Source organism: Gobius niger, assembly GCF_951799975.1.
Source record: "Gobius niger genome assembly, chromosome: 4".
Classification (NCBI taxonomy): Eukaryota; Metazoa; Chordata; class Actinopteri; order Gobiiformes; family Gobiidae; genus Gobius; species Gobius niger.
Genome location: NC_136855.1, coordinates 16207649 through 16234248, shown reverse-complemented (window position 1 = coordinate 16234248; position 26600 = coordinate 16207649). Strand labels below are relative to the sequence as shown.

The following is a 26600-nucleotide window of genomic DNA, read 5'->3' as shown; positions in this document are numbered from 1 at the left end:
GATTTGTCTCTTTAGCTGCTTTATACCATCGCTCAAAAGCCTTTTCTGTGGCAGCTTCATCATCCCCATCCTCCTCCTCCTCCTTCTCCTCCTCATCATCATCAGCAGCACTCCCCTCCTCGGTCTCCTCGGGCTCTTTGGTCTCCGCAGCCCCGCAGCAGCCCACGGCGTCTTTACCCCGGTCCCCGGCGTGGAGTGACGTGACTCCGGGCCAATCGCGGCGCGGCTCCGGATCCGCTTGTGCTCCAGTGAAAGGGAGAGGGGGGCGGCGCTCGAGTCAATGACGAGGGTCGTATGTGTGTGTCGGTGTGGTATACTTCGCCAGCTCTCCTTTGGGTTTACACCGGAGTTTAGAGAGAGATCTTCAGCGGTTGGAGTGAGCGCGTCGGGATAGTAGTGCACGGGAGCGGAGGCGCAGAGCGGAAAAAAAGAAAAGAAAAAAAGACGCTGGCCGGGTGTCGCGTTCACCACAGGAGATTTTCACAAGTGGGACCGGACTTTTCAGCTTTCTTCTTTTTTTTTTAGGCATTTCTTTTCCCTCCCCGTCTGGTTTCCTTGTAACCTTGGCGCATCTATGGAGCTGCGTGAACTTGACACATGACAGGACGCAAGTGTCCTCCAGCTCGTCTCTCCCCCGTCATAACAGGTAGCCGGGGATGCGCGCTGATTAATTTGGGAGCATTTGTGCCCTCTTTTCCTTTTAACGGGAGCTACCACGAGCCACTGACCACCTGGCTGCTGCTGCTGATGCCGCTCTACACGCGCACGGAGGAGAGAGCTTGATCACCGCAGTCACCGCCAATTAGACTGCACTATACCATCCGGGGAAAGTTAAATGAGAACCAAGGCAAACTGCGGCGCATCCGTTTTCCCCCCCATTTCTGCCCGGGTTTAAGCGACCAGCTGCTCCCGCTGCTCACAGCCCCGATTATTATTCCTGGACCCGGAGCATCACAAGGATATCTTACCCCCAATAAGCTCGCAGGCATCAGTGGATGAGACTGCTATGAGCTGACAGTTTTTCTCCCCCCCCTTCTCAGTCTCTCTCCTCCACTCATTCAGAGCGATTTGGGTATGTATGCATGAAAATAGCTCCGCGTAAAAATGTTTTAGGCTTCATTCATGCATGTTTAGCATTACTTTGTGCGCTCCGCTTTTCTAATTTGAGTGTAAAATGAGCAGGGCAGTGTTGTAAAGTTTTGCAGGCAAAGAGGGGCTTTTGAAGAGATTATTTGTGACCATAAAATGCGCGGGATGTAAGAAGCCTGACATAAAAGGCAGCCTATTTTTTCTGTGAATTCATGATAAGAGACAGAGCATAATTTGAAGTAGCTGACTCGGAGCAAAGCTGTTTGTTCATATAATTATTTGAAATATCTCCTCTGTTGTATATTCATAGGTTTTGGATCCTCTCGTATTATGCAAGGAGCTGCACAGAGGGGAAAGCTGAGTTGAGTTGTGAAGGCTGGAAACGTACTAATCATGGATTTAAAAGACTATTACCTGTTGGGCACATTGCTTGCCTGCATTTGGCTCGATCCCTCGATAGCCCAAGAACTGATATACCCCATCAGAGAGGAGCTGCCAGAAAACGTGCTCATTGGAAACATACCAAAGGACCTAAACATTTCCCATACAAATGCTGCCACCGGAGCGAGTGCTAATCTCGTCTACAGGCTCGTCTCCAAAGCGGGAGATAACCCACTGGTGCGCGTCCTCAGCAGCACGGGGGAGATATTCACCACATCAAACCGAATAGACAGGGAGAAGTTGTGCCCCGGCCCGTCGTTTGAGGACAGCGAGTGCTCCTTTGAGATTGAAGTGGTCATTCTGCCCAATGATTACTTCAGACTGATTAAGATCAAAATAGTGGTCAAAGACACGAATGATAACGCGCCCATGTTTCCGTCGCCTGTCATCAACATCTCCATCCCCGAGAACACGCTCATTAACAGTCGCTTCGCCATTCCCTCCGCCACTGACCCAGACACCGGCCCCAACAGCGTGCACAAATATGAGCTGATAAACGGGCAGAGTGCCTTCGGTTTAGACATAGTGGAAACGCCTGAGGGGGAGAAGTGGCCCCAGCTTATAGTGCAGCAGAATCTGGACAGAGAACAGAAGGATACTTATGTGATGAAAATCAAAGTGGAAGACGGTGGCAGCCCTCAAAAGTCCAGCACTGCTATTCTACAAGTGACAGTAACAGATGTGAACGATAACAGGCCGGTTTTTAAAGAGAGTCAAATAGAAGTGCACATCCCGGAGAACTCTGCTATCGGCACATCAGTAGTGCAGCTCCTGGCGACAGACGCAGACATAGGGGCCAACGCTGAGATCCGCTATGTTTTTGGGACCCAGGTGTCACCCGCCACCAAAAGACTATTCGCTTTAAACACCACTACCGGGCTCATCACAGTGATGCGGCCTTTGGATAGAGAGGAGACGGCAATTCACAAGCTGTCAGTCCTAGCCAGTGATGGGAGCTCAAGTCCAGCCAGAGCTACTGTTACCATAAACGTGACTGATGTCAATGACAATCCCCCCAATATAGACTTGAGATACATTATCAGCCCCATTAACGGCACTGTTTTCCTCTCGGAGAAGGATCCCATCAACACTAAGATAGCTCTCATCACAGTATCGGACAAAGACACCGACATAAATGGGAAGGTGATTTGTTTCATCGAGAAGGACGTGCCTTTCCACCTCAAAGCTGTCTATGACAACCAGTATCTGCTCGAGACATCCGCGCTGCTCGACTACGAAGGCACCAAGGAATACAACTTTAAAATCGTGGCATCTGATTCGGGGAAGCCCAGCTTAAATCAGACCGCTTTAGTGAGAGTGAGGCTGGAGGATGAGAATGACAACCCGCCTATTTTTACCCAACCAGTCATTGAGCTGGCTGTGATGGAAAACAATAAACGAGACTTATTCCTCACGACTTTGAGTGCCACAGATGAGGACAGTGGTAAAAATGCGGAGATTGTCTATCAGCTGGGCCCTAACGCATCCTTTTTTGATTTGGATCGCAAAACGGGGGTCTTGACTGCCTCTAGGGTTTTTGACCGAGAAGATCAGGATAGATTCCTCTTTACTGTAACAGCCCGAGATAATGGCACGCCCCCACTGCAAACTCAGGCAGCAGTCATTGTGACAGTGCTGGATGAGAATGACAACAATCCAAAGTTCACACACAACCATTTTCAGTTCTTTGTATCTGAGAATCTTCCCAAATACAGCACTGTGGGGGTTATAACAGTCACCGATTCAGATGCAGGGGAAAATGCGGCAGTTTCGCTCTCAATATTGAACGACAATGAGAACTTTATACTGGATGCTTTCTCTGGCGTGATCAAATCGAACGTCTCCTTTGACAGGGAGCAGCAAAGTTCATACACTTTCGACGTCCGGGCAGTGGACAGTGGCAGGCCCCCGTGCTCCTCGGCCGCCAAGGTGACTATCAATGTCATAGATGTGAATGACAACACGCCCGTTGTTATCTACCCCCCTTCTAATACCTCCTTCAAGCTGGTCCCTCTCTCCTCTATCCCGGGATCCGTGGTAGCCGAAGTGTTTGCTGTAGACGGGGACACTGGAATGAACGCTGAGCTGAAGTACACCATTGTAAGTGGCAACAGCAAGGGCTTGTTTCGAATTGACCCGGTGACTGGTAATATTACGCTCGAGGAGAAGCCAGCTGTGACGGATGTAGGCTTACATAGATTAGTGGTCAACATCAGCGACCTGGGATATCCTAAATCTCTCCATACGCTAGTGTTGGTGTTCCTGTATGTCAATGACACAGTGGGAAACTCCACTTTGATCTATGACCTTATCCGCCGCACCATGGAAACGCCGATTGACCGCAACATTGGCGAGAGTGGCGAAACATACCAAAGCGGGGACTATTTAACCATAATGATAGCCTTTGTCACCGGCGCCTTGGTGGTGATTATTGTCATCTTTGTCACTGTGCTGTTGCGCTGTCGCCACGCCTCCCGGTTCAAAGCCGCCCAGAGGAAAAAACAAGGAGCAGAATGGATGTCGCCCAACACTGAGAATAAACAGAACAAAAAGAAAAAGCGAAAGAAAAGAAAGTCCCCCAAGAGTTCCCTACTGAACTTTGTCACTATCGAAGGCAACAAACCGGATGACCCAGCGCACGAGCCCATCAACGGTACCATCAGCCTGCCGACAGAAATGGAGGATCAGGGCATTGGGCGCTTTGATTGGAATGCTACACCCACCACCACCTTCAAACCCAGCAGTCCTGACCTGGCCCGGCACTACAAGTCCGCCTCACCGCAGTCGGCTTTTCACCTGAAGGCGGACACTCCAGTTTCGGTGAAAAAGCACCACGTGATACAGGAGCTCCCCTTGGATAACACGTTTGTGGGGGGCTGCGACACCCTCTCCAAGAGATCGTCCACGAGCTCGGACCACTTCAGTGCCTCGGAGTGCAGTTCCCAGGGAGGATTCAAGACCAAGGGGGCGCCCATGCACACCAGACAGCAGGTAAAAGAGCACTTTTACTGGTCTATAAGTACTGCCTATAACTGCCCCGTACCACAGTGCTAAAGTGCCAGTCTACTGTAGATTAGGAGCCTTTTAAGTTACTGTGAAGTTATACAGAAAAAAAAAAAAACACTGGACACTTCTGCAACTTTGGCTTAAACCACTTGTATGAATGGACTCAGCATTTACAAATATAAGTCTGGGGAATGCTTAGATTGATGTTTTGTCATTGCTATAGTAGTAAAGCTACAATGGTGGTCAAGAATATTAGAACACTTGGTATTTTTAAGTTGCTGTACGCTACACACTAAAATACACGTACAAAGAAATGTGTTAACAAGAAATAGCTCATTCAATGAGTTTCTACCTTCACAGAAAAAAGTTAAACCCACTTCACTGTCATTGGCAATCGTGTTGTTAAACAGACTAGCTGCAAAGGAACAGTGGATTTGCAAAGCAGGCATTGAAACTCTATGCCAGATAAATGTGCAAGTCTAGTCGCGTTACATGCAAATGCCAAAATAGGTCTCAATAATATTGTAGGCAAAATAAAGTGAAGTTAAAAGTTTATAATAGCCACTAATATCTTGTGCCAATAGCAAGACACTTTATCAACACTGGGATATCAAATGTCACAAAATAGGAACATGCTTTCAGGCATGCCAAGTGTCCTAATAATTTTGGTCACCACTGTATGCATGTACACCTTTATACTCTGCCTTATTTTGACTATTCAGCACCCAGGTTAGCTCACTTTCTCTACTGTACAACATAACTTTAAAAATGTGACTCAATGTTGTCTGTGAAAGAAACATTTTTTCTCGCCTATCTACTCAGATTACTATCGCGCCAATAGATAAACGCCGCCACACATAATCCCCCTTTATACAGAAGAAAATAGCCGACTTTTCACATCTCTCTCATAAAGTGTATTCATGTCTTTGTTTGTTTGTTTCTTTTGGTGTGTATATGGTAACCACAAAAAACAATAACACTGCAACCTTTTCAGCAACAGCAGTCAATAATAATTAGTTGTGCTGTAGCGCTGTTATGAATGCCACTGTAGGCTTCACCAGGCTTGAATTAAATGCCTTCTCTCACAGTGCACAGTCGCAAACCACGAGTGAAGCAACTTGATACACATCCAATTCAAAAAGGATTAGCCAATAATGAGCCTCAAATTTCAACGTAATCCATGCCTCTTTTTATCAAAGCCTTATTAATTTTTCTGCTAATAAAGCGCCCTCGACACCCCAACACGCACACATAGACACAAACGCTACACTCACATTCTGCAGAGTGGAGAGACAGTGTTTTCAGTGGGCTGGTATGGAGTAATGGGAGGTGGTACTGAACCTGTAGGTGGCATTGTTGCGCTTCAAGGCATGGTCTGGCGCCGAGCCAAAGCTGCATTGGACTTATAAATGCAAGGGAGGAGAATAAAGGAGTGAGACCTGTGTTGGTGTTCTCAGTGAAATAGTGGGGCCTAATGATGCGGAGGCTGCGGGAGGGAGGAGGGGGAAGCGGTGAGGGAGGGGGGGGGGGGGGAGGGAGGACGGATAATGGCAGTTGGAGATGTGAGTGATAAGATGTATCCGGACTCAGACTGGGATTACAGGAGGTGACAGTGTGGCGAGTACTATTGACACGCACGCGTCCGGGTCACCGCGCTCAAGACTGTATGTAATCCAATTATCATATATCCGAAAATTCACTATCCAAGTGCTGAAAGCAGTCGATGATTCAGAAGATAGTAGTAATATGTGGAATTTGCAGTTTTTTGTTACAATGAACAGGGATTCTAAGGCAGTCAGATCAGTGTGCAAAAATAAATCTGCCACTTAAACCGTCACATATTCTCAGTGTCTTATCCTTAAGATTTGTGTAAACTTGTTTTCTTGTAGATCCTTGCATCACAGGGCAGAATGAAACGTGATTTTTTGGAATTAGACACGGAGAAATGCACTTCTAATTCATGGTATGTCCATGACCTTGACTTTCTAGAAGTTTGTCAACCCTTCCATCTTGGAGGTATTTGAGTCAGAACACTTGGTCTAACTGTATACAGTAGATTTAACTCCCTTCTCCCTAATAGCCTTGCATAATTCAGTTCAAAGACCAGATGCCCTTCTTGAGGCAACACTGTTGAATTTGGGACTGGCACAAAAATGGATGGACCCTGTGGCTGATTTTTCTCAAGCATTTCGAGCTCTTCATATTTGCCATTTTCCTCTTCCAGTTGGATAAATCCATATAGCTTGGCGCATTGACATATAAAATAGACTTGTCAGGTTTCTTTATGGGATGCAATTTCCAGCGGAACCAACAGTGCTTGTCCAAACAGCTCCATGTGGCCCGGGAGCCCTTGGGTGCTGACCTCTGCCACGAAGTGCTAGTAGCAGTCAAGAGAGGCTGTTGCTTCAGTGTCATTTGCCGGAAAGTGTGAGGGTGAGACAGTAGGTGAGAACGTGTTGAAATGGGTGCTAGTGCTAGAGAGTGGGGGGTGGGTTAGTGACACTAGCGGAGCCGACCAGAAGATGACACCATCGCCACAGCATGACTTCATTGATCCACCCGGTCACGCCGTTCCACTTAAGATTTATTCAGATCGATAGTTGTGACGAATGGATCCAAGGTGTGCACAACAAAGCACTGAGTTTTTCGATAAAGAGTTATTATTAGAAGAAAAACAAAACTAAATACGTAAGCATTGGGCACTGTCTGTGGTGCAGCACTTGACTCCAAGATGAAGTGAGAGATGCAGTGCCTTAGTGTTTTTGCCAACCTAAGCAGCTATGTGGAGAGGTATTTGCATTGAAGGCTTGTTCTAAGTAGAGTTCGACTGATGTATCGAGCCGATACATGGGGTATTTTGCAGTAACTAGCCGATATCTCCGGAACCAAAACAACTTCCTAGGCCTGAAGGGAGCTGAGAAACAGCGCAATGAAAATCGGTCACAAGTTTTCACACCTCGGAGGCTCTGATTGTGTTTTATTTCATGTTCTAGATTTTGCTTATTCTTTCACAACCTTACCAGATATAGATTTACCCTTTTTGTTTTGGAATCAGCTGATTTTTGTCTTTCAAAATGAGCTCCCTAATAGCTCCCTTGTGTATGTGTTGCCTGCCTAGGGACTACAGATGGAAACTAGCATCCCTGCTATAATCTGGCATATTTACAGTGCTCATGTGCAACTGTTCATCAATATGCATTGTCCCTATCAAATAAATAAATACATAAAATAAAATAAATAAAGCAGCCCCTGCTGTCACAGTTCAACACTGACACATTTTACTGTTTAGAGGCATCATACACAGGATTATAGACATTTTTGAATATCGGCCAAATAAATTTTATCGGCTTTGGCCAACCAAAATCCTCCCAAAATCTTAGAAAAACCCATATTGGTCAACCTCTATTCTAAACTATGATTGTGTTTTGATGCCTAAAAGTTTGGTCAGTCTGAAGTTGTTAAAAAGTTTATGATCATTATAAACAGGACACTGGTAAGAAAGAAAATAATGAAGCCCTCAAGAAAGTTTTATCAAAGAATTGCCCAATCAGCGCGAAGCAGGGATTTGAATTAGACAAGACTAGCAAGAGGCAAGAAATGGTTTAACGTAGATGTTATCTAAAATCATTCTTACAATGTCCAAACTTGGTGAAACAGAAGTGAGAATCATCATAACCTGTAACAATATTCCTATATCTTAAAACAGTGGACAAGAAGCCACAATGTAACACACAAGTGCTAGCAAAGTGCTAGACTTTGTTGTAGTCTTATATTACTTAAAGCAAAGTATAAGAGATTAAACGTCATCTTGAGTAATATAACATCCTCCTTCCTTCCTTCCTTGTTTATTGCTTCCTGTGTTTTTGATGTAATCCTCCCCTTGTATCTCAATATTGCATTTACCCACTAACATATCAGGGAGCTCATAACAGTCTTATCAGCATTTCCTATGATTAAATGTTAGACATTACACCTGTTATTGATAATGGAGGCTTGCTGATGCAGTGTGGTATAAGACACAATTATTCCGCTAAATTTCACTACAGAACGGTTGATCTGAGGTTAACCGTCGACACATTGATTGTGGTTAAACGATTAGGCACGTGCACCAGCCTTATTTAGCAGATAAGGTGGAGATTTGGCATCAATGTTATTGCTACATAGCTTGATTTGTTGCTTTGTATTGACATGACAGGGCAGCTCCATTTCACAAGCATCAATAGGAAGTCATCAAATGCTCACCCACTATGTCATAAGATACAGTATCTGCATCCTGCCAGTCACATTGTATTGGTGGATTTGTCGGGAGGGTGGCTATGATTTCTGAAAAAAAAAAAAAAAAAGAGAGGGAAAAAAAAAACATCTTTTGAATGATCAGGCTTAATATCCAAAAGTAATATCTTTGGTTTGTCAAATCATATCCCCTGCAGAATTGCTTTGGAAAATGATAAGACTTTCAATATGACGGTATTAATGCGCTTTGATATGCTCGAGTTATTATGCCACATTGTTACTGCATGAAGTGACACTGTCACACCGCTATAAAAAAAATATAAAAAATGACATCAGGAGTCAGAGGCAACTTCTATCATATTAGCAGTTGGATGAATTTCCTCATTGACTAGTGATTTATGCAGTAATGGCAACATTCAAAAGGCGGAATAGTTCTCAAAATGCGCACCTTTACTTAAAAATATGACTTACACATGAGTACTTTCTAGTATTTAATGCTAGTACAAGGCCTACTGCTACCTTGACTACAACTTCAGTAGTTGCCTAAATGCCTTGTGCATTTCCGATCAGTATTTTTGATGAAACTCTTGATGATGAGACATTCAGGGGGAAGAAGGAAACATATCTAATACTTTAGTGTGTCCTCAAGTTATTGTGTTGTTCAGGAGTTGTGAAAGTTAAAACTAAAGTAAGCTGTGGATTATTTGTTTTTGACTGTCACTATTTCTAATACTCCTCCTATGACTATGTCTGTGAAAGTTAAGTAAAGTTCTTGTTCTTCTTCTATGGCGTATACCGCAAACTCTATTCTTCGTACTTCCACCACTGTCATCATTACACTAACTACGCAGCATTCCCTTTGCAACAAAAACAGGATATGCCCAACGATAGACACAACATCAATCACTTGCTATCAACCATGCAATTAAATGGAAACAGCATTAAAGGAAAGCTTTGGGGAGTAGCTGTTTAAAATTGACCTTCTTTTCAACGCATCGAAAACCCATTTTAGTTCAGCTCCGTGCCACGTCAGCGCAAATCAATACACAACAAAATAGAAAGAACATTGATAATGACACAAATGGGGGGGGTTGACGCAGGCAAAATATAGGCCAGGGAATATGCCGTATCTTTAATACTGTCATCATAAACTAATGCCTCGCAGAAATCGGCTTTTGTAGACACCCCAAACTTTGCTGATAGCTACACTCCCCGCCTCCTTTCCCTCTCTTCTTTTTTACTTATTTACCCTCAAGGGACCTACATTAGTGTAAACAACGCCGAGGAGGGAAGAGGAGGTGGGGGGTGGGGGGAAGCCATGAAAACACTGTCCTACTTTCAGACTGGCAACACAGGCATCTAAGAAAAAACAAGTATAATCATCGTCGCCGCTGCGTTTGTCGAAGCATCCTGAAAGAGAGAGATTTCGACAGGCTCAGACGCAATGCCTTAACCGGCGTGTAGCGGGATCGCAGAACGGACATGGCGGAACTATGAGATGCACCGAGATTACGATTTCACACATCCATCAAGATCAGTGCATGGTTTTATTTAGGAGAGCTATTAGGAGTGTGACAGTATATCGATATTTTGCAGGATGATACGATACTTTTGATTCCAATAGCGATACTTTTGATGGCGTCATGCATATTAATGAGCCACATTATGCATAGTAATGAGGTAGCAGGGCTCTGCTGATTTCACAGTCAAACAAAGGCCAATAATGATTAAGAATTCGGTCAGAACAGCAGGGGGCGGCACTATAATTGTAAGCACTTTAACCAAACACTGTCTCACAAATGTATTACTTTTAATGATAGTTTATATAATTATACATAAGATTAACTTGGGGTCGAAAATATTCCTTTTGAAATAGGACTGTGGTTTCTTCTTTATTTAAATGTAAATGATGTCACTGACAGATCAATAGTACGTTAGTCAGGGATCAGTTATTCATTTATTTATTTAAGAAAAAGGGTTCAAAGCACATGGAAACAAATGTGTATGATGAATAATATGTAGTATTTTAAAATAAAGCATGTTTCAAAAAATCGGGATGTATTGTCGATTATTTTTATGCAATATATCGATTATCGCAGTATCGTGAGATTATCGTTAGCCATCAATCGCATCGAATCGGGACGTACCCAGAGGTTCCCACCCCTAATAACTATAAGCTCTAATGAAAACAGACGCCATATTGTTTATTGTCATAGTAGTTTATAGCATGGTATAATCTTCATAATCCACATTGTCATTACTAGTGATCATATATTTCATCAGTTCAATGTACAATAATTTTTGACGTGAACTTTAAAGACGGATATTCAGTTCTGCTTTGCTTCTGAGCGACCGCCTATGTTCCGTTGTTTCCTGCTTGTACAGAGTGTGCAGCTTGAAAGACTCACCCACATTGGCATTTCAAATCGTTTGCTAAAAGTTCAGAGCGTTGGGGTGTTTTTTTTTTTTTGTAATCTCAGCATGTGTTGATTTAAGGAACTGGCTTGTTTATTTGGGCTAAGGCAAATCTTATACACCGATTGTGGATAAAAGCCAGCTTCCTTTGATTAAACACCACAAATGATTATAGCCTCTATACAGTGCTGCAAAAAGTTACGATGTTTTCCTTTTGCTTTGTAATTGTAATATAAAAACACATTACAAAGTCAGACGCATATTATGAGGTCCAGCTGGGCAGCGGGCAAACGCCTCATGCGTAAAAAGTCTTAATTGCTGGAGGTTATTAGTTTAATTTTTCTTTTACCTTGGCAGAAAGATGCACACGCAGAAAAGAGAGTCGTTGTTTGTTCCCAGCTCTGCTCTGATCTGCACAGCTCAGTCCCTATAGCTCTGGGGTGGGGGAGTGGGGAGGGTGGGGAGGGGGGGAAGCTTCGCCGTGCAGCTAAAGCACATACACAAGGCTAGCACAAGCACTTTCATTTTGTTTCCATTATTCAGCAAAGAGTTGTGTTTAATACTTCTCTTGATTTGCGCACATTTGCAGTGTGTTGTAGAATCAGAGTGAATAAATATTAGTACATTATTTATTATTCAAAATATAAAGCTTTGGCTGGGGAGAAAAACAACTCTACTACTACAACAACTACTTCTACCACTACAACTACAACCAGGGTATTCCAGCAAGACAAAAGAAACGCTAGAGAATCTTGCCTCGCTTACATGTGTTGGACGGTGGACTCACAGGCATGAGCTTCGATAGGCAGGGAGCCCAGAGATGAGCGACCCGATCATGACGGGGTACTAGGACTTGACCTAAAGACTCTCTTAGCACCTGCTAAAAACAATAATAGACTCTGGGGCTCTATGGAACCAACGTTTAGTCAGCCCCAGAGTAGATTGACTATTGTTTATTAGAATGGCGTACTGCACAAGTTTCCTTCTCCATCAGCCAGAGCCCATCCAAAATTCCATGCAAGGAGTAACAGCGCTCTGCATTGCTGTCCATAGTACAACAAACTATGAGTTCATGGTTCATTGGTGAATCACAAATCTATCATCCATTTTTTTTCCTCTTAGAATCACTATAAACAGAAATCCGCCATGGGATTTTCTTTCCGCGGATTTAGTTCTGATTTAGCAATGGTTTATTTCTAATACTACTATTTCTATAATACTACACTAACCATAGCATTACAAACTACTCCTCCAGGTATTTGCCAAAATGTATCTTTGGTGCAATATTACCTGAATCAGTTTACACTTAGCTAAATTTCAGAGATACAAAGACCAAAATGAAAGTTAATTTGGTTTGATGGTACTTAGAGCGAGGAGTTTGAGAGCCACTTCTAGACTCAATTGACGGAGCAAGGTTGACGTTTTTTTTTTGCTCCAAATTTCGAACAAATCTGCCTTTGCACTTTAGTTTCTGTTTACCTTCAGTCAATCCCAAACAAAACCGTTAAAAACCATCACATGCACATTATGACGCATCTGCCATTTAACTCTGGCATACGATTTCAAGGCTTCCCACTGTACGAGCACCGGTTTACAGAGAAATAACATTGCCGTAGTAAAAAAGAAAAGAAAAAAAATCCTGGACTGTGCCTGCGAAATGAATGGGCGTTGCATGCAAACAGGAGCCAGTATACGGACCATTGTAATTACAAAGCCTTGGGGGAGTCGTCCTTCTTGTGCAGGTTCATTTGCCACATTAATAAGGGGATTAGCGGTAGCACGAGCAGGGGCCGAGGATGGCAGCGCTGGAAGTTTGAGAAGATTAATGAACTATGACAATGTTGCACCTGAGGGGAGGAAGTCTGCGCAAGATCTTCTGGGTATATATGTGCTGACACAGGATTTTGGCTCCCAACATGAAAAAAAAAAAAGAAATATGTAGAGAGGCGTGTGATTGTGATAGGCAAATCGCTCGCTTCTCAGTCGTCTCATGCCTCAAAAACGCCCCAAAAATAAATGGTTAGACAGAGTAAACAACTGTGAAGATCTTAATTAAGCATATCAGTGAGAAAAATTCCCTGTTATCTCCGTCTGGGTCTGATGCCAGAATCAGTTAAATAATTAAGCGAAAGCACTTACAAATGCAAGAGAAAATCCTGACTAATGCACAAAGCTAGCAACAATGTAAAAAAAAAAAAAAAAGCCGTCAGGGGCCAACAAGACCGCAGCCAGCGGCCTATCCACGCGTTGAATGATTGGGGAGGGATTTGAACCGAGGACATTGTATTCCTGTTGAAAAAGATGTGTCATGTTGTGTATGTCGAGTAGGGTAGGAAGGAAATGAAATGGATTGTGGGTAATACGGAGGCAGAGGGGGCGAGTATACAGGAGTGGATTATTGCCCCAAGGGGGATCTACTTTTTGTCTGCACAAAACAACAAAATAAATCAAAGCTCCCCTTCGGTGCACCGGCTGAACTCCGCAGCACATTTATGTTTCTTTTTTATACTCTGTTGACATTGAAGTGCAACTGAATATTATGCATTTTTTTTCTTTTTTTTACCATTTTATTTCCTTTTTTCTGATACTGCTGAGCGTAAAACCAGTCACAGACAACGGCAAATTACCAGGAATACCCGTAATTGTGAATGTCATTTTTTTCTTCTTTTTTTTTTACAAAACCAGTTAAATTAAAAGGCTCTAAGTGGCATTTTTCACACGAGGCGATAATTCAGATTCCAGTCTGTCTCCATGTGTGCTTTGGTGCAGACCATTTAGCACTTTTGGTGACAGCTTTGGGGGGGGGGGGAATTGGAGCTGTAGATTTTCTGTAATAAGCTCAGGGCATCATCCTAACGATATATATCATCCAATGCGTAATTGTTTTGTATCAAAGTCGACGTTTTTATTCAGAGTACCATTCACTCACGGTGTTCACTTACCATCACTGAGAAAAAATTCTCCCGCAAACATAACAATAAAACCCACTTGACATTTATGCAATATTTACTTGCAACCGTTTTTTCCCCCACAAAACAGCTAAACCGCGCCGTAGCGTAGCCGGTTCACTCACAATCGCCCGATCAATAGTTCCCCATTGACAAGCTGTCGGTATAACATGCTTTGGGAATGGCTACCAGCGATCAGCTACCAGTCTCCACTCCTTTTTTTTTTCCTTTCTATTACACCCATTTCATCACAGATACATTCATGCGTTGTCATATTATTTTATTTGATTGTATCTTATTTTATGTTTACATGCAACACTTAGCCTTAAGCTTCTACCAGACATACTTGACTCCATCATCAATCTCCATGCGGGTCCTGCTTTGTTAGCGCCATGCACTCTCCAAACCCATTGTCGCTGTGTCTTTGTGTGGCTGTCAGCGCTACATTCATTGTCTTGTTTTCCACTTAATCCACATGACACGTTCCCATTCGGCAAAAAAAAAAACAATTAATCAGCTCTGACATACTACGCTCATATAATTCCCTCACACCGCATGATAGTGGAAGACAAACTGCAAGCTCCCAACACTTAACCACCACGCTACGCACAGTCTTTGACCAGGAACCTTTGAGTAGAGGGTGGAGGAAAATGTTTCTTGACTTTATGCTTGAAAATTATATTCAAAAAGATATTGCTTACTTCATGGTTTCTTGGATTTGACCCATGCACCATCTTCTCTTCACTTGTTCCTTCCCCCTGTCTTTCACTCATCGATACCAGTGGCTTTTATACATGCAAAGCTAAGTCACGTTTATGTTACGACGACCATTTGGGACTCCCCGACTATCTCCCCCTTCTGTCAAACGGGGTGCAAAAGATGGCCACTGCCTGGACTATTAGTTGAGATAATGGGCATTGCTGGGCCAAGACAAAGAAAAAAAAAAGAAAAGAAAAAAGCCTCCTCCCCAAACAAAAGGCCACTTGAAATGTGACTGCTCTTGATTGCTTTGCCACAGGGCCTTGTAGCTCTTAATACTGTAACTATCCTCTATGTAAATCTGTGTATATATGACATGTAAAATGAACTCCTGGTAATCTTGCCTAATGTGCTGTGTTGAACAATGTTTGATTTTTTTTTCCTTTTTTCTTTTTTTTTTTTAATCTTTGCTTTCATTTTCTTTATTTTTTGCCTTTTTTGCTGGAAGTAAACACCAGTACAATGCAACATTTTTCTGTTTTGAAAGCTTTATTTAAACAGTGCTGATATACCTTTATAATTTCATAATAAATGTTTCAAAGAGAACAATTCTCCTGGTTTTTCATGCAACCCGTATTATTGACAGATTAAATGTAGGGCATGTAAGACTTTTGGTAAATATTTAACAAACATGATCTATGTGTGTCCCCAGATGTGAGGTAAACATGTTCACATCAAATGTTGGTTTTACTGATTAACGGTTCACAAGATAAACCGAGACCAGCTTTAGAAAAAACAGTTTTCAAGGGAACATAAAGAGACTGTCCCCTCCGTCCTGTTTCCAAAGACCTAATTGCCACTAATGGGGCTTCCTGTTGTTAACCTAGGGTTAGGAACGGCAAATGTCATGGAAGGTGTTTCACTCACACAGATCTCACCTATAGTTTTAGAAACTAGAAGAACTAGAACATATAGGCTGTAAGCTCTCCCGTCAATATGCTTTCAGATTTAGATATGCATAATTGTTAACCCTAAGGTGGCAAGTAACAGGTTAAAGCTCAGAAATGGAGGTTCTTTGCAAATGAGCAAGGGCATGTTCACATATAGTTATACACACAGAGCACATCCTACAAACATTACCATTAAATGACATTGCAGCATATGTTAGATTGTGGAGAATCAACCATATTTGAAATCAAACATGAGTGGTTTAAAGCAGGAGAAAGGGGGACGCATAAGGATTTGAGAAAACTCTACAGCTCGACAGCCCTAATGGGGTGGTTCTCTTCTGCAGTGGTCAGTATTCAATGGAACAATGAAGGATATTCAGCTTCTGTAGCTCAAAATGGGGGTAAAGTCATGATGTAATGCCAGAACGCTGTCAATATAGGAATGATATGAAGACTACCGTTTGAAGTCAGAAATCCTCGTCACAAAGAAGCGATATGCTCAGCTCTGAATCTACGGCACAATTTAGCGTGTTTGTCGACTCGCTAAATGAGGTAAAAGCTCTCCTGTACGTTTCTGTTGGATACGCTCTCAAAGGCTTAATCTAATTAACTCTAATTCCTGATGAGTGATTCGTCTAAATAGATATAACTGAACACTGAGCAATTTGTGGAAATGAGGTGAGAAGGAGCGGGCAGAATAAATACGGCATTATGAAGCTCAGAAAGGCGTCAATTACAAAGATAACATCAACATCAGTCGCTTTATATTCATTATATTCATCTACATGATCACCTGTCGCCTGACAAAGAACGGCATGCAATTTATTTCAAACCGAACCAGCTACATCGCTTTGAAGGACTGACACTGATATGCAGTTCGGTTTCTGATTTGTTGAGTTAAGGTGTGATAGTTTGGTTAAGAATAATAAATATGTGTTTCAGAATACATAGGGAAATGAAATTTGCCAAATAAAAGATAAGTTTAGACAGCTATTCAAACATTGTATTGTAATAATGTCTCATGTAAACGTATGCAGGATGCACGAAAAGCACTGAAAAACTAAACAGTATTCCACCCCAGCCACGTCACTTTACAGCGTCTCGTGTGATACCTCTGTGCATGCATAATTGCCGAAATCATCATAGCATCTTTCAAGTATTTTAGATGTTTGTGAACCACTGCTGTGCAACTACACCCAATTTGACGCCGCATTTTTCCGAAAAGTCAAAAGTTCTAATATCCTTTCCCCCGGATGGTTTCCCCTACACCGTCAGCGACATATTTCACAGTTAATCTGCCGCTCCCTCCCTCCAGTTTACAAAGTGCAGCCGCGCGTCACCTCTTAACCGTTCTTTTACAGCGCCGTGGCGGGGAGGGAGGAGCCGCCCTGATTCAGGAGTGTGCATTTCAAAGTGCAATGCCAACAACATCTATGAAAAAAGCCTAGGCCTAATCTGCCCTCTCCGTCTGAAAGCTAACCACAGAGCTTAGCGTGCAGCCGAGGTGGGCCTAGGAGAAAACAGATAGATAGCTTAATAAATACAGGCTTTAAAATTTGACCTCAGCCATACGGCCTCTTGCAAAAAAGCTGTGTGCGCTTACTGAGAGGAGATTGAAAGCTGCCCTTTGACCCCCAATAAAATCGTTTTGCAAACCATTTCCTTTCATGCATTCCGAGTGTAGCGCTTGTGCCAAAAGAAATGTGCAGAAAATTCATGCAATGGAATGATGCCAAGCATACATGTTAAATGATGCGTTTAGTATCAATAACTGTACGATGATCACTAGTTTAAGGCTTGTAAATGGTAAACTGTAAATTAAGGCAAAATTAAGCAACAAGTCTCGAACAAAAGCGACTTATACATTAGACGGTTGAAGCATCATATAAAGCGCTTAAAGCAGTACTAAGTAACTTGTTTACATTAATAAATCCTTTTCGTAGTTCCTCTGGGGGTGATGCAAGTGTTTCAAGTGGGATGATGGGGGGGTCTTTCATCTCCCCCTGGTGTCTCTGGCCAGAAAACCACAATCGCAATGTCGCTGCCTCCGGGTCGGAGTCACCAATACACACTAATAGAATCACGAAGAAGAAGCTAACAGGCTAACGGGCAAAGCTAACTGCGGGCTAGCACCACTTAAACAGTATCTACAGCCAGGTTTGAGTGAAAAAATGTTATCTCCATTGTGTAATTCGATGTACAATATGCCTCTCTCCCTTTGTTTTTTCTGTCAGCGTAGTATTTTCTCTCACGGACAATTAATGAGTAAAAAACTGCAACATGCTACGACACCTGCAGTGGCGCGTATGGCCTTCAGGAGCATGAGTCTACAACAATGCAAAGCTGCAATTTAGGAAGCTGTTAAAATAGCCAGTATAGTTAATGTTTGTGATGATTGGAACAGCTTACAGATAATGTAATTCATAGGCAAGTTTTTCCACATTTCTGTCAGTAGAATTGTCCAAGTTATGACTGCTCGCTTGCACAAAACGTAGGAACATATTTCTTTTATTGGCAAAACAGTCAAGCAGAAACCACATCCAAAACATAATTAAAGTCTCACAGAGGGTTTAGCGAAGCACTTTTTTGCAGCAGATGCAAACAACTCCTTCAAGACTTTCAACATGCCGCCTCTGTGTGCACAACAATAGGCACGACGCAGTTTTAAATCCACAAGTTTGCATTGTGCTGTTCAACAAGTCGGTAGACAAACTCGGAGCACATGACGGAAAGTGCGAACTTCTTAACCTTGTTTGGAGAGTAACCATGCAAAATCTGCTCCACGGACGCGTTGTCAGTGTAGCCTTTGTTTTTCACTACAAGTCCCATAATTCAATGGTATGTATAGTAAAGCAGATGTGGGTCACCGTCTCATGACTTACAAACTGTCAAACTCGTGACTGTGGAGAGGCTTCGAATTAGTGAGAAATCCTTTAAAAGAGAATAAGGCTTTGGCGTGCAGTGTTAAGATAAAGGTAAATAATGAATTTAGAGCCATGTGCTGTATTTAGCTACCATTATGAATGAATGAATGCAGTATTCATGTATATATTCAGTATTAATATTTGTAAGACTTTTTGGCCTGTATTATTTATTATTATTATATATTAAGGACACTATGACATTATTGAGGCATGATTATTTTCACTGCTTGACTCTTTTTTTTTGGTCAGGCAGTGCATTTAATCTTAATTACTTTGTTTGCATATGTTTAATCTAATTTCCGCTAGTTTCACTTCACTTTGAACTGAATAAGTCCATAAACAATATTAAAACAATTGTACATTTTCCTCTCAACATACTTTATTTACTGACACTCTCTTTGTATTTAGGCCAAACACTCGAGCATTTCTTTTCAAGTATCATGTTTTGAACTGTGTCCCAAATAATAATGCATTTGTCTTGGCTTTGTAAAAATAGCCACAAACTGAGCAGCTTGGCGACTGTATGATAAGAGGATTTAATATGAAGGCCCGCCTTATTTAGTGGAATAAATACTGTAACCGTGCGCATTTAGGAGTGTTATTGAAGTGAGCTGAGACACCGGAGAGACCTCTGAAGTGCTGAAAAGATTAAGGCGCCAAATAAAAAGAGGTCCCTCTGTGAGCTGCGTGGCTTCCCTTTTTCTGCCACACTGCAGCAACACAGGCCGGCAATAAAGAACAGACGAGAAACAAAGACACGGGCTCCGAGTGTGCGTTCAGCTGTTTGTATTAGACGTTATAGAGAGTCGGAGGCACACTGTATTTACTCATGTATTAGTCTTTATACCAAACCTGGGCATTTTTTTCAAGGGAGCACCCGTGTTATGCTAAATCAAATCACGCTAAGACACTTTTTGTTTTAATCTAAATGGGTGGCATGGTGGCTGAGTGGTTAACACACAAATAAGGAAATACCAAACACAGGAACTATTGTAGGAATTTGTTTAGCTTTTGGGTTTAACCTCTTAAACCTGAATCGAGTTTGGCTTTACCCAAATCTAAATGCTCCCTGAAAAAAGCGTCAAAATAGCGATGAAAATGCAACAAAACTGTGACGGATAGCAACAATGACAAAATAGAAAAAGTGACAAAAACAAAACAAAAATGTGACCAAAACATGACAAGAAAAAAGCCACAAAAAGTGAGAAAAACAACGACAAAGCAGCAACGAAACTGAGATAAAAACCTGCCAGAAAGGTAGCAGTAACACAACAAAAAAGTGACAAAAGAGCGACAAATACGCTTCAAAAATGTGACAAAATCAGAAAAAATACAATCAGCTTTCTTTCAAATGAGAATTACACTGTTTGTTTCATTTATTCATTTATTTGATAGGGACATGTGTGAGCAATGAACATGTACCACACTACAACATTTATTGCCAAGGCTAATTTGCAATCCGTCCCTAGAAGGGCTTTTCCCCTAGAAGCTTTTTTTCCCTAGAAGCTTCTTGTCTGTTGAAGAAGAAGAAAACAAGAAGCTTTTAGATTTGGGTAAAGCCGACCTGGACACAATGCGCTCGGTTAAGGCGGGAGGAAAGAGGTTAAAAAGGTTCAGATAAGTCTTCCAACTGAACTTCTTTTAGCGCTTTTTAGAACAACCTCTTGATACAACTCTATTTGTTTGGTTTCTTTCAGCATCAAAGTGAAAAACGAATGGGAAATTGACAATTACATAAAAGCAGGTTTCAAAATGGGCGAGACTTTATAACTCCATTGTTCAGGAGAGATTCAGTCATGTGACTCCCAATGGGAACAAAAATAATGATGTGTAACTACAAGCACAACACATATCTGGTATCTGACTGTTAAAATAAATAAAATACATCAGATATTTTCCACTTACTACCTGCGCTATACAAATCAAAAAAATTCCTCTGGGCTGCATTGGCTCTCTTCAAGTCAAAACCGAAATTTGAGTCACATCAAATTGCCGTGGATCTGAGCGGTTATATTTGCTTCATTTTCATATGCTCTTTTGTGAAATGACAGATGCCTCTTTTAAACATTATGCCTGCGTGGAGCTTAACTAAATTAGTCATCCTCTCAAAGCCATTGCACTGAATTAGAATCAGTTCGAAGCTTGAAGAGGGCCCACGAGTTGAGTGGTGACAGTGCAGCGTGGCCCTTCCCGACACATCCCTCCAGTGTAATCTTGCCTAAACCGGGATCTAGTCACTCATAGGTTGCCTTTTGGGGCTACAATGGAAGGAAGGTGAGGGGATTTTGCAGATTAAATCCCCAAACGTATTTGACTCCAGACAAAAGGAGAAACTCTTTTCATTTTTCTGCCGTAACAGCTCAGAATCCTTCAGGACAGGAGGCGAATTATGCAGAGATGTTAGAGGGAATGGGAGAACCCGACCACAGCGGTGCGTGTAAGATCTCTAAGCAGCAAAAGGTGTGACGGCCAGACCACTGGGAGAACAAGGCAAAGGCTTTTTTTTTTTTCCTTCTTCCTATTCACGTTTGATGTCTCTTCAGAGTCCAGACACGTGCAGATGCATACGCAGAACACGGGGCTAATAGAAATACATGGATACGCCCCCTGTAGGTTAAAAAGGGGTGCACTTTGGAGCAAGGAGGAGAAATCATGCTCAGGTGAATGGTGCTCACTGCTCTACCTTGAGGGAAAGATTAAATAAATAAATAAAAAACAGATCAGGATAGAGACCCCAGGCAGAGTAGCTCCTGCAGTACGTCAGGAGCTAATGGGGCTTTCAATAAATTGAAACGAAATGAAATAGAAGAGCAGTTTTTTTTTTTTCCAGGCTCAGGAGTGAGCTCTCTTCAAAGCACAGAGCTGAACTGTGAAATGTTGTTAGATTACGTGTTCAAATGTGTTCTGAGCTCTAGTCAGTGCAAGCAAGTTATTGTAAGAAGTGGAGGTTAAAAGAAAAATAATGCAAAAAACTATGATTATTATTTTGTTACGAAGCACATTTTGAGTTGTGCATTGAGCCATTTGGGCATGCTTGAGAAATCTGTAATCTAGTGCTTTGCCACCTTCGCAGTGGTCATCCAATATCCCTCAAGCCCCCCTCATGGTTCTACATAACCCGGATGCACTCTCCCACCAGCTTCATAGAACAGCTTCAGAGCGTAAAGAAGCAAAAACATCCACCAAAACTTCAGTACCACAGAACAGCAAGCTGCAGCTATATCCAGGCAGCTTGCAAGGCATTTTGGAGTTTTGGGTTGACGGAGAGCGAGTGACGGGGGGGTCTTGAAAGGGAACAATTGGCAACGCGTGTCGAACCGGAACCTGAGAAGTGGAAACTTTAAATAAGCAATTTTAGATCAATTTTGCATTTTCTAACTTAGAAAATATAAGAAAGTGATGAAGGTGTGTTTGATGAAATAAATCACAATCTCACAACAAAACACGCAACTTTAAAGCAGAACCAAGTAACTCATACCCCTAGAGGCCATAAGCGTCACTGCAGGCGTCGTAGCAAGTTGCAATTTTTTACTCATTAATTGTCCGTGAGAGCAAAAACTACGCTGACAGAAAAGACAAACGGAGAGAAGGGTATTGTACACACAACACTGCTAAAGTGGCGCTAGCCCGCAGTTAGCTTTGCCCGTAGCTAGCTTTGCCCATTAGCCTGTTAGCTTCTTCTTTGTGATTCTATTTCGCCTCCGGGTCAGTGCAGGGAAAGTGTTTTTTTACCAGACACCAGGGGGAGATGACCCCCTAATCATCCCATTAAAGCAGGGGTGTCCAAAGTGCGGCCCGGGGGCCAAATGCGGCCCTCAGACCAATTTTTGGTGGCCCTCTGCCTTTTTGCTGAATCGGGACACATCATCAGAGAAAGTCCTTTTTATTTGAAATGTAATAATTCCACACAATTCTAACCTAACAACTAACCTTTTACTGTGAGACAGAGCTGGTTTTGCGGCACTAACCACCGATCTATGGCCCTTAACCCTGTGTACGCTTCAGTATGCGGCCCCACAGGAAAAAAGTTTGGACACCCCTGCATTAAAGGGATATTTCACGATTTTGGACATAGGGCCTCATTTCCTAGTTATCCAGAGTGTTGCTGATTTCTGGAGATATTTTTTTTGTAATTCATGCAGTTCTTATATTTGAAGAGTTTCGTGGCGCTAGGCTAGTGCAAAGCTAGCACATTTCTACAGTATCAGCTAGCCTGCATCAAAAACAGTCTGACGCTCTCCACAGTGCACCTGAGGCAAATCACTTATAACGCCAGACTAATCAATGGGAAATATCCCATTATAACGTGTATTACCCCCAGAGGGACTACGGAAGGGATTTATAAGGTAAACAAGTTACTTAGTACTGCTTTAAATATACAAACCAAGATTGTGTACATGTTGATAACATAATGGGGGTAATTTTGTATTGTTTTTGCCAACTTGGAAATATATATATAGCAATAGTCAATATGTGTTATTTATGGATCCTGTTTAGCCATCAAGTGCTTGAAAGTGCTTCACAATGTAATCATCTTTGTTTGTTCAAATATGAATCGCATCATTACCAAGGAAAGTCCGGCGTTGCTTCAGATGAGAGCTTTAGCTGCCTGGCTTTTTACACTGATCCTTTCCACTGAACTGCACTGTATCATAGACTTAAGTATATATTTTTTTCCCCATTGTGCCATGGATAAAGAAACCTGATTAATTGGTGTTAAGGCTAATTATATAGAGAACATTCTTAATAGATTTCCTTCATCACTGGAACAAAGAGACATCAATGCTAAGCTCGGGTAGCGTATGATTTTTTGTGGAAAAGCCTTATACAATGAGGGATGTGAGTGTGTTAGCTGCTACATAATGCTCTACGGGGAGCTAATTAAATAAGAAATTGTGATGTATGGCATTTAGAAGGATGCTTGTCAGCCCGCTCCTGTTCAATATATAGACAGCGGATTTGTATTGATCGCGTGCTTTGTCTTATGCCTGGAGCCTCTGGTTGGTGTAACGCCACAGTGTATATAACTGTGGGCCTTGCTTTTGTCTGCAGCGGATAAGGCGCGTGATAAATCTGCCCAAGAATAAGCTGTCATAGAGGTGCCACGCCTGGGAATATTTAACACAAACATAAAAAATGGCTTGTCCGTTGCGTTATCGTCACGGGTATAAGGAACGACAGGGTTTAAAAATACTATACTTTTTTTTTTTTTGCGCGCGTTCTATCTTTGCAGCAGTGACCCATCAATGCATGATTTGGAGACAGGATAGAGTTCATTCCCATCCATCAAACCAAAGATGAGAAAAAATAAATCAAATCAAATGAAGAATGAAAAGATTTAGAAGGTCTTATAATTTGAATCCCGTCTAAATACGAGCGACTATATGGGAGGTTGAACTGCTACAAACAATCAAAGAAACAACACTGCTGATGCCGCCTTGAACAAGACACTTTATTGTAAAGCATTTTGAGCATCTTAACAGTTTATGCATCAAAAAGCTATTGTAGGTAAATAATGTGTCTTTAGCTCTGATTTAACCTCTTAACCCCCACATTAACCAAGCCCATTTTCTACAATTTGGCATCACCCCAATCTAAAAGCTTCACGAGAAAAAGAGTCAAAATAGTACTAATAAGCTGTCATAGAAGTGCCAAAGTAAACGAAGATGAAAAGGCAACAAAAAAGCTTCAAAACGTGACCAAAAAAAGGACAAAAACAAAAAAATAAAAAGGTGAATCTCACTACCAAACACGCAACTTTAAAGCAGAACTAAGCAACTCATGCCCCTAGAGGCCATAAGCGCCACTGCATTTGTCGTAGCATGTTTTTTATTCATTAATTGTCCGTGAGAGTAAATACTACACAAAGACAAAGGGAGAGAGGGACATTGTACATTGTGCCACAACCCAATTACACAATGGAGATCTTTTTTTTTCTCACTCAAACTTGGCTGTAAACACTGCTAAAGTGGCGCTAGCCCCCAGTTAGCTTTGCCCGTTAGCCTGTTAGCTTCTACTTTGTGATGCCATGTGTATTGCACCTCCGGGTCGGAGCAGGGAAAGTTGCAAGTGTGCTTTTTTGGGCCAGAGACACCAGGGGAGATGAAAGACCCTCCGATCATTCTATTAACACTTGTATTACCCGGAGGGACTTGTATTACTCAGTGGGACTACGAAGAGTATTTATTAAGGTAAACAAGTCACCTCGTTCTACTTTAAATATACAAACCAAGATTGTGTACAACATTCAAGATTGAAGTTTTTTTATTTATATTTCTCTCATCCTTGATTCAGTGATAGACTGCAGCACAGGTGGAAGACATTTTAAGTGTTTTAACTTCAGAAACTGTGTATGGAAAGGAGACTTCATCACAGGCTATGTTGGTTTCCATTTTCAAGATTGGTTGGCGCACCCACACAACCAAACATCCAATTAAATATGAAAGAAAAAGTATGCAAGCTTCTATTTTTACCTGATGGCCTGCGACAAAACCATGGCGCCGTGAGTAAGTGCAGTATTGTGATATATGTTACGCAATATAATAGAAGACAGATTAGATAGCTTTTTCCGCAGAATAGGAACAACATAAGCAAAGTAAACAGGATTACTCCAAACTGCATGAAATAAATGACCCTTAATTACTAACTTTGAATGATACTTCCTCTTTAAATAAATGTCTTCTTGTTGATGACAGTGATTTTCAACAGTCAGTGGCAATGTTGTTTCTTCTTAAATGCAGGAGTATTGGCTATACTGATAACCTGAAATGCATTGCTGCTTGCTTCATGACAACGTACTTTCCTACTTTCAAACTTATAGTATAGGGCAATGGTAGCGGACAAAAGGGGTGAAAAGCAAGGAGGGTTTTTGTGGAGAGCAGGGAGGAACCAACAGGCTTTATCTCCCTCCGATAATATGCAGAGGTGTAAAACATTTGGCCAGCTTATTTAGATGGACTGATTTAGCTCTGGAGTTAGCAAAGCCTTGAATCTTAGTGTTGGTGGAAGGTGGAGGTATATAAATTGGTTTCCCCCTATCTTGCACTGCACATAGAAGAGACCAGGCACCGGCACCCTCTCTCGCTCCTGATAACGTGCCCCGATAATGGATATATGCACCCAGATTTATTTTTCTATTTCCTGACACAACTGCTTTTCCAAACTTCCCTCTCCTTCTTTTTATAAATGTATGAGCTTAAGGCGCCTTTCATTTGTGATATTCAGCAGCCAGAACTCCTGCGCCATTGTAGGGAAAAGGGGAACTTGTGCAATGCGTAAAAATAAAACACGGGCGCTTTTTTTTATAGGCTGTGACTTTTTACTGTAATACAAGCCACTGATACGGAAGGTGGGGTAAGTTTATCTGCTCTCTGAGTTGTTTGTCCTGGTTTCACACCTACACATTTTCATCCTACGTAGTAGCTACATAAAGAGAAAAGTAGGGCACCAGTCAACACAGAAATCAAAACAATTTGGCAAGAGATAATTCAACAAAGTCCCAAAATAAGTTTGAATAATACATATGATGAAGATTCATTTGAACTTCAGTGAATGATTTATGAGAATATCTGGATCAGAGGAGGGTAGTACTCAGTTACATTTACTTGCTTCTCAAGTAGCTTTTTTAAAAGTTATTACAGTACTTTTTACCTTTACTTGAGTAATATGATAATGAAGTATTTTTATTTTTACTTGAGTCATAAAAATATATGTATATAAAAATAATGTTCTACTTACTTATAAAATGGAGTATGGTTTTTGTGTACTTTATTCTTCAGAATCATTTCTTATGCATTTTTGGTAATTGGTTTTGTGTCTTGTTTCTCATAATTTATGAATGCATTTTAAAGTAACGTTGCTCTTACTTGAGTAAATCATTCAACAACTCTACCCAC

General features: G+C 41.8%; 1 protein-coding gene across 4 annotated transcripts in view; it reads left to right on the top strand.

Moving 5' to 3' along the window:
- Positions 1-224: 224 nt before the first annotated feature.
- The window catches only part of pcdh9 (protocadherin 9), a 259432-nt gene continuing 233056 nt past the window's right edge, over positions 225-26600 (top strand). For 2 of the 4 annotated variants that reach the window (XM_079555651.1, XM_079555649.1), the window contains exons 1-2: positions 225-1072; positions 1400-4521. In XM_079555651.1, the coding sequence (XP_079411777.1) occupies positions 1483-4521 (3039 nt within the window). In that variant the 5' untranslated portion in view covers positions 225-1072; positions 1400-1482. The remainder of the gene's footprint in view (positions 1073-1399; positions 4522-26600) is intronic. The other 2 variants (XM_079555650.1, XM_079555648.1) reach the window with 1 other exon arrangement.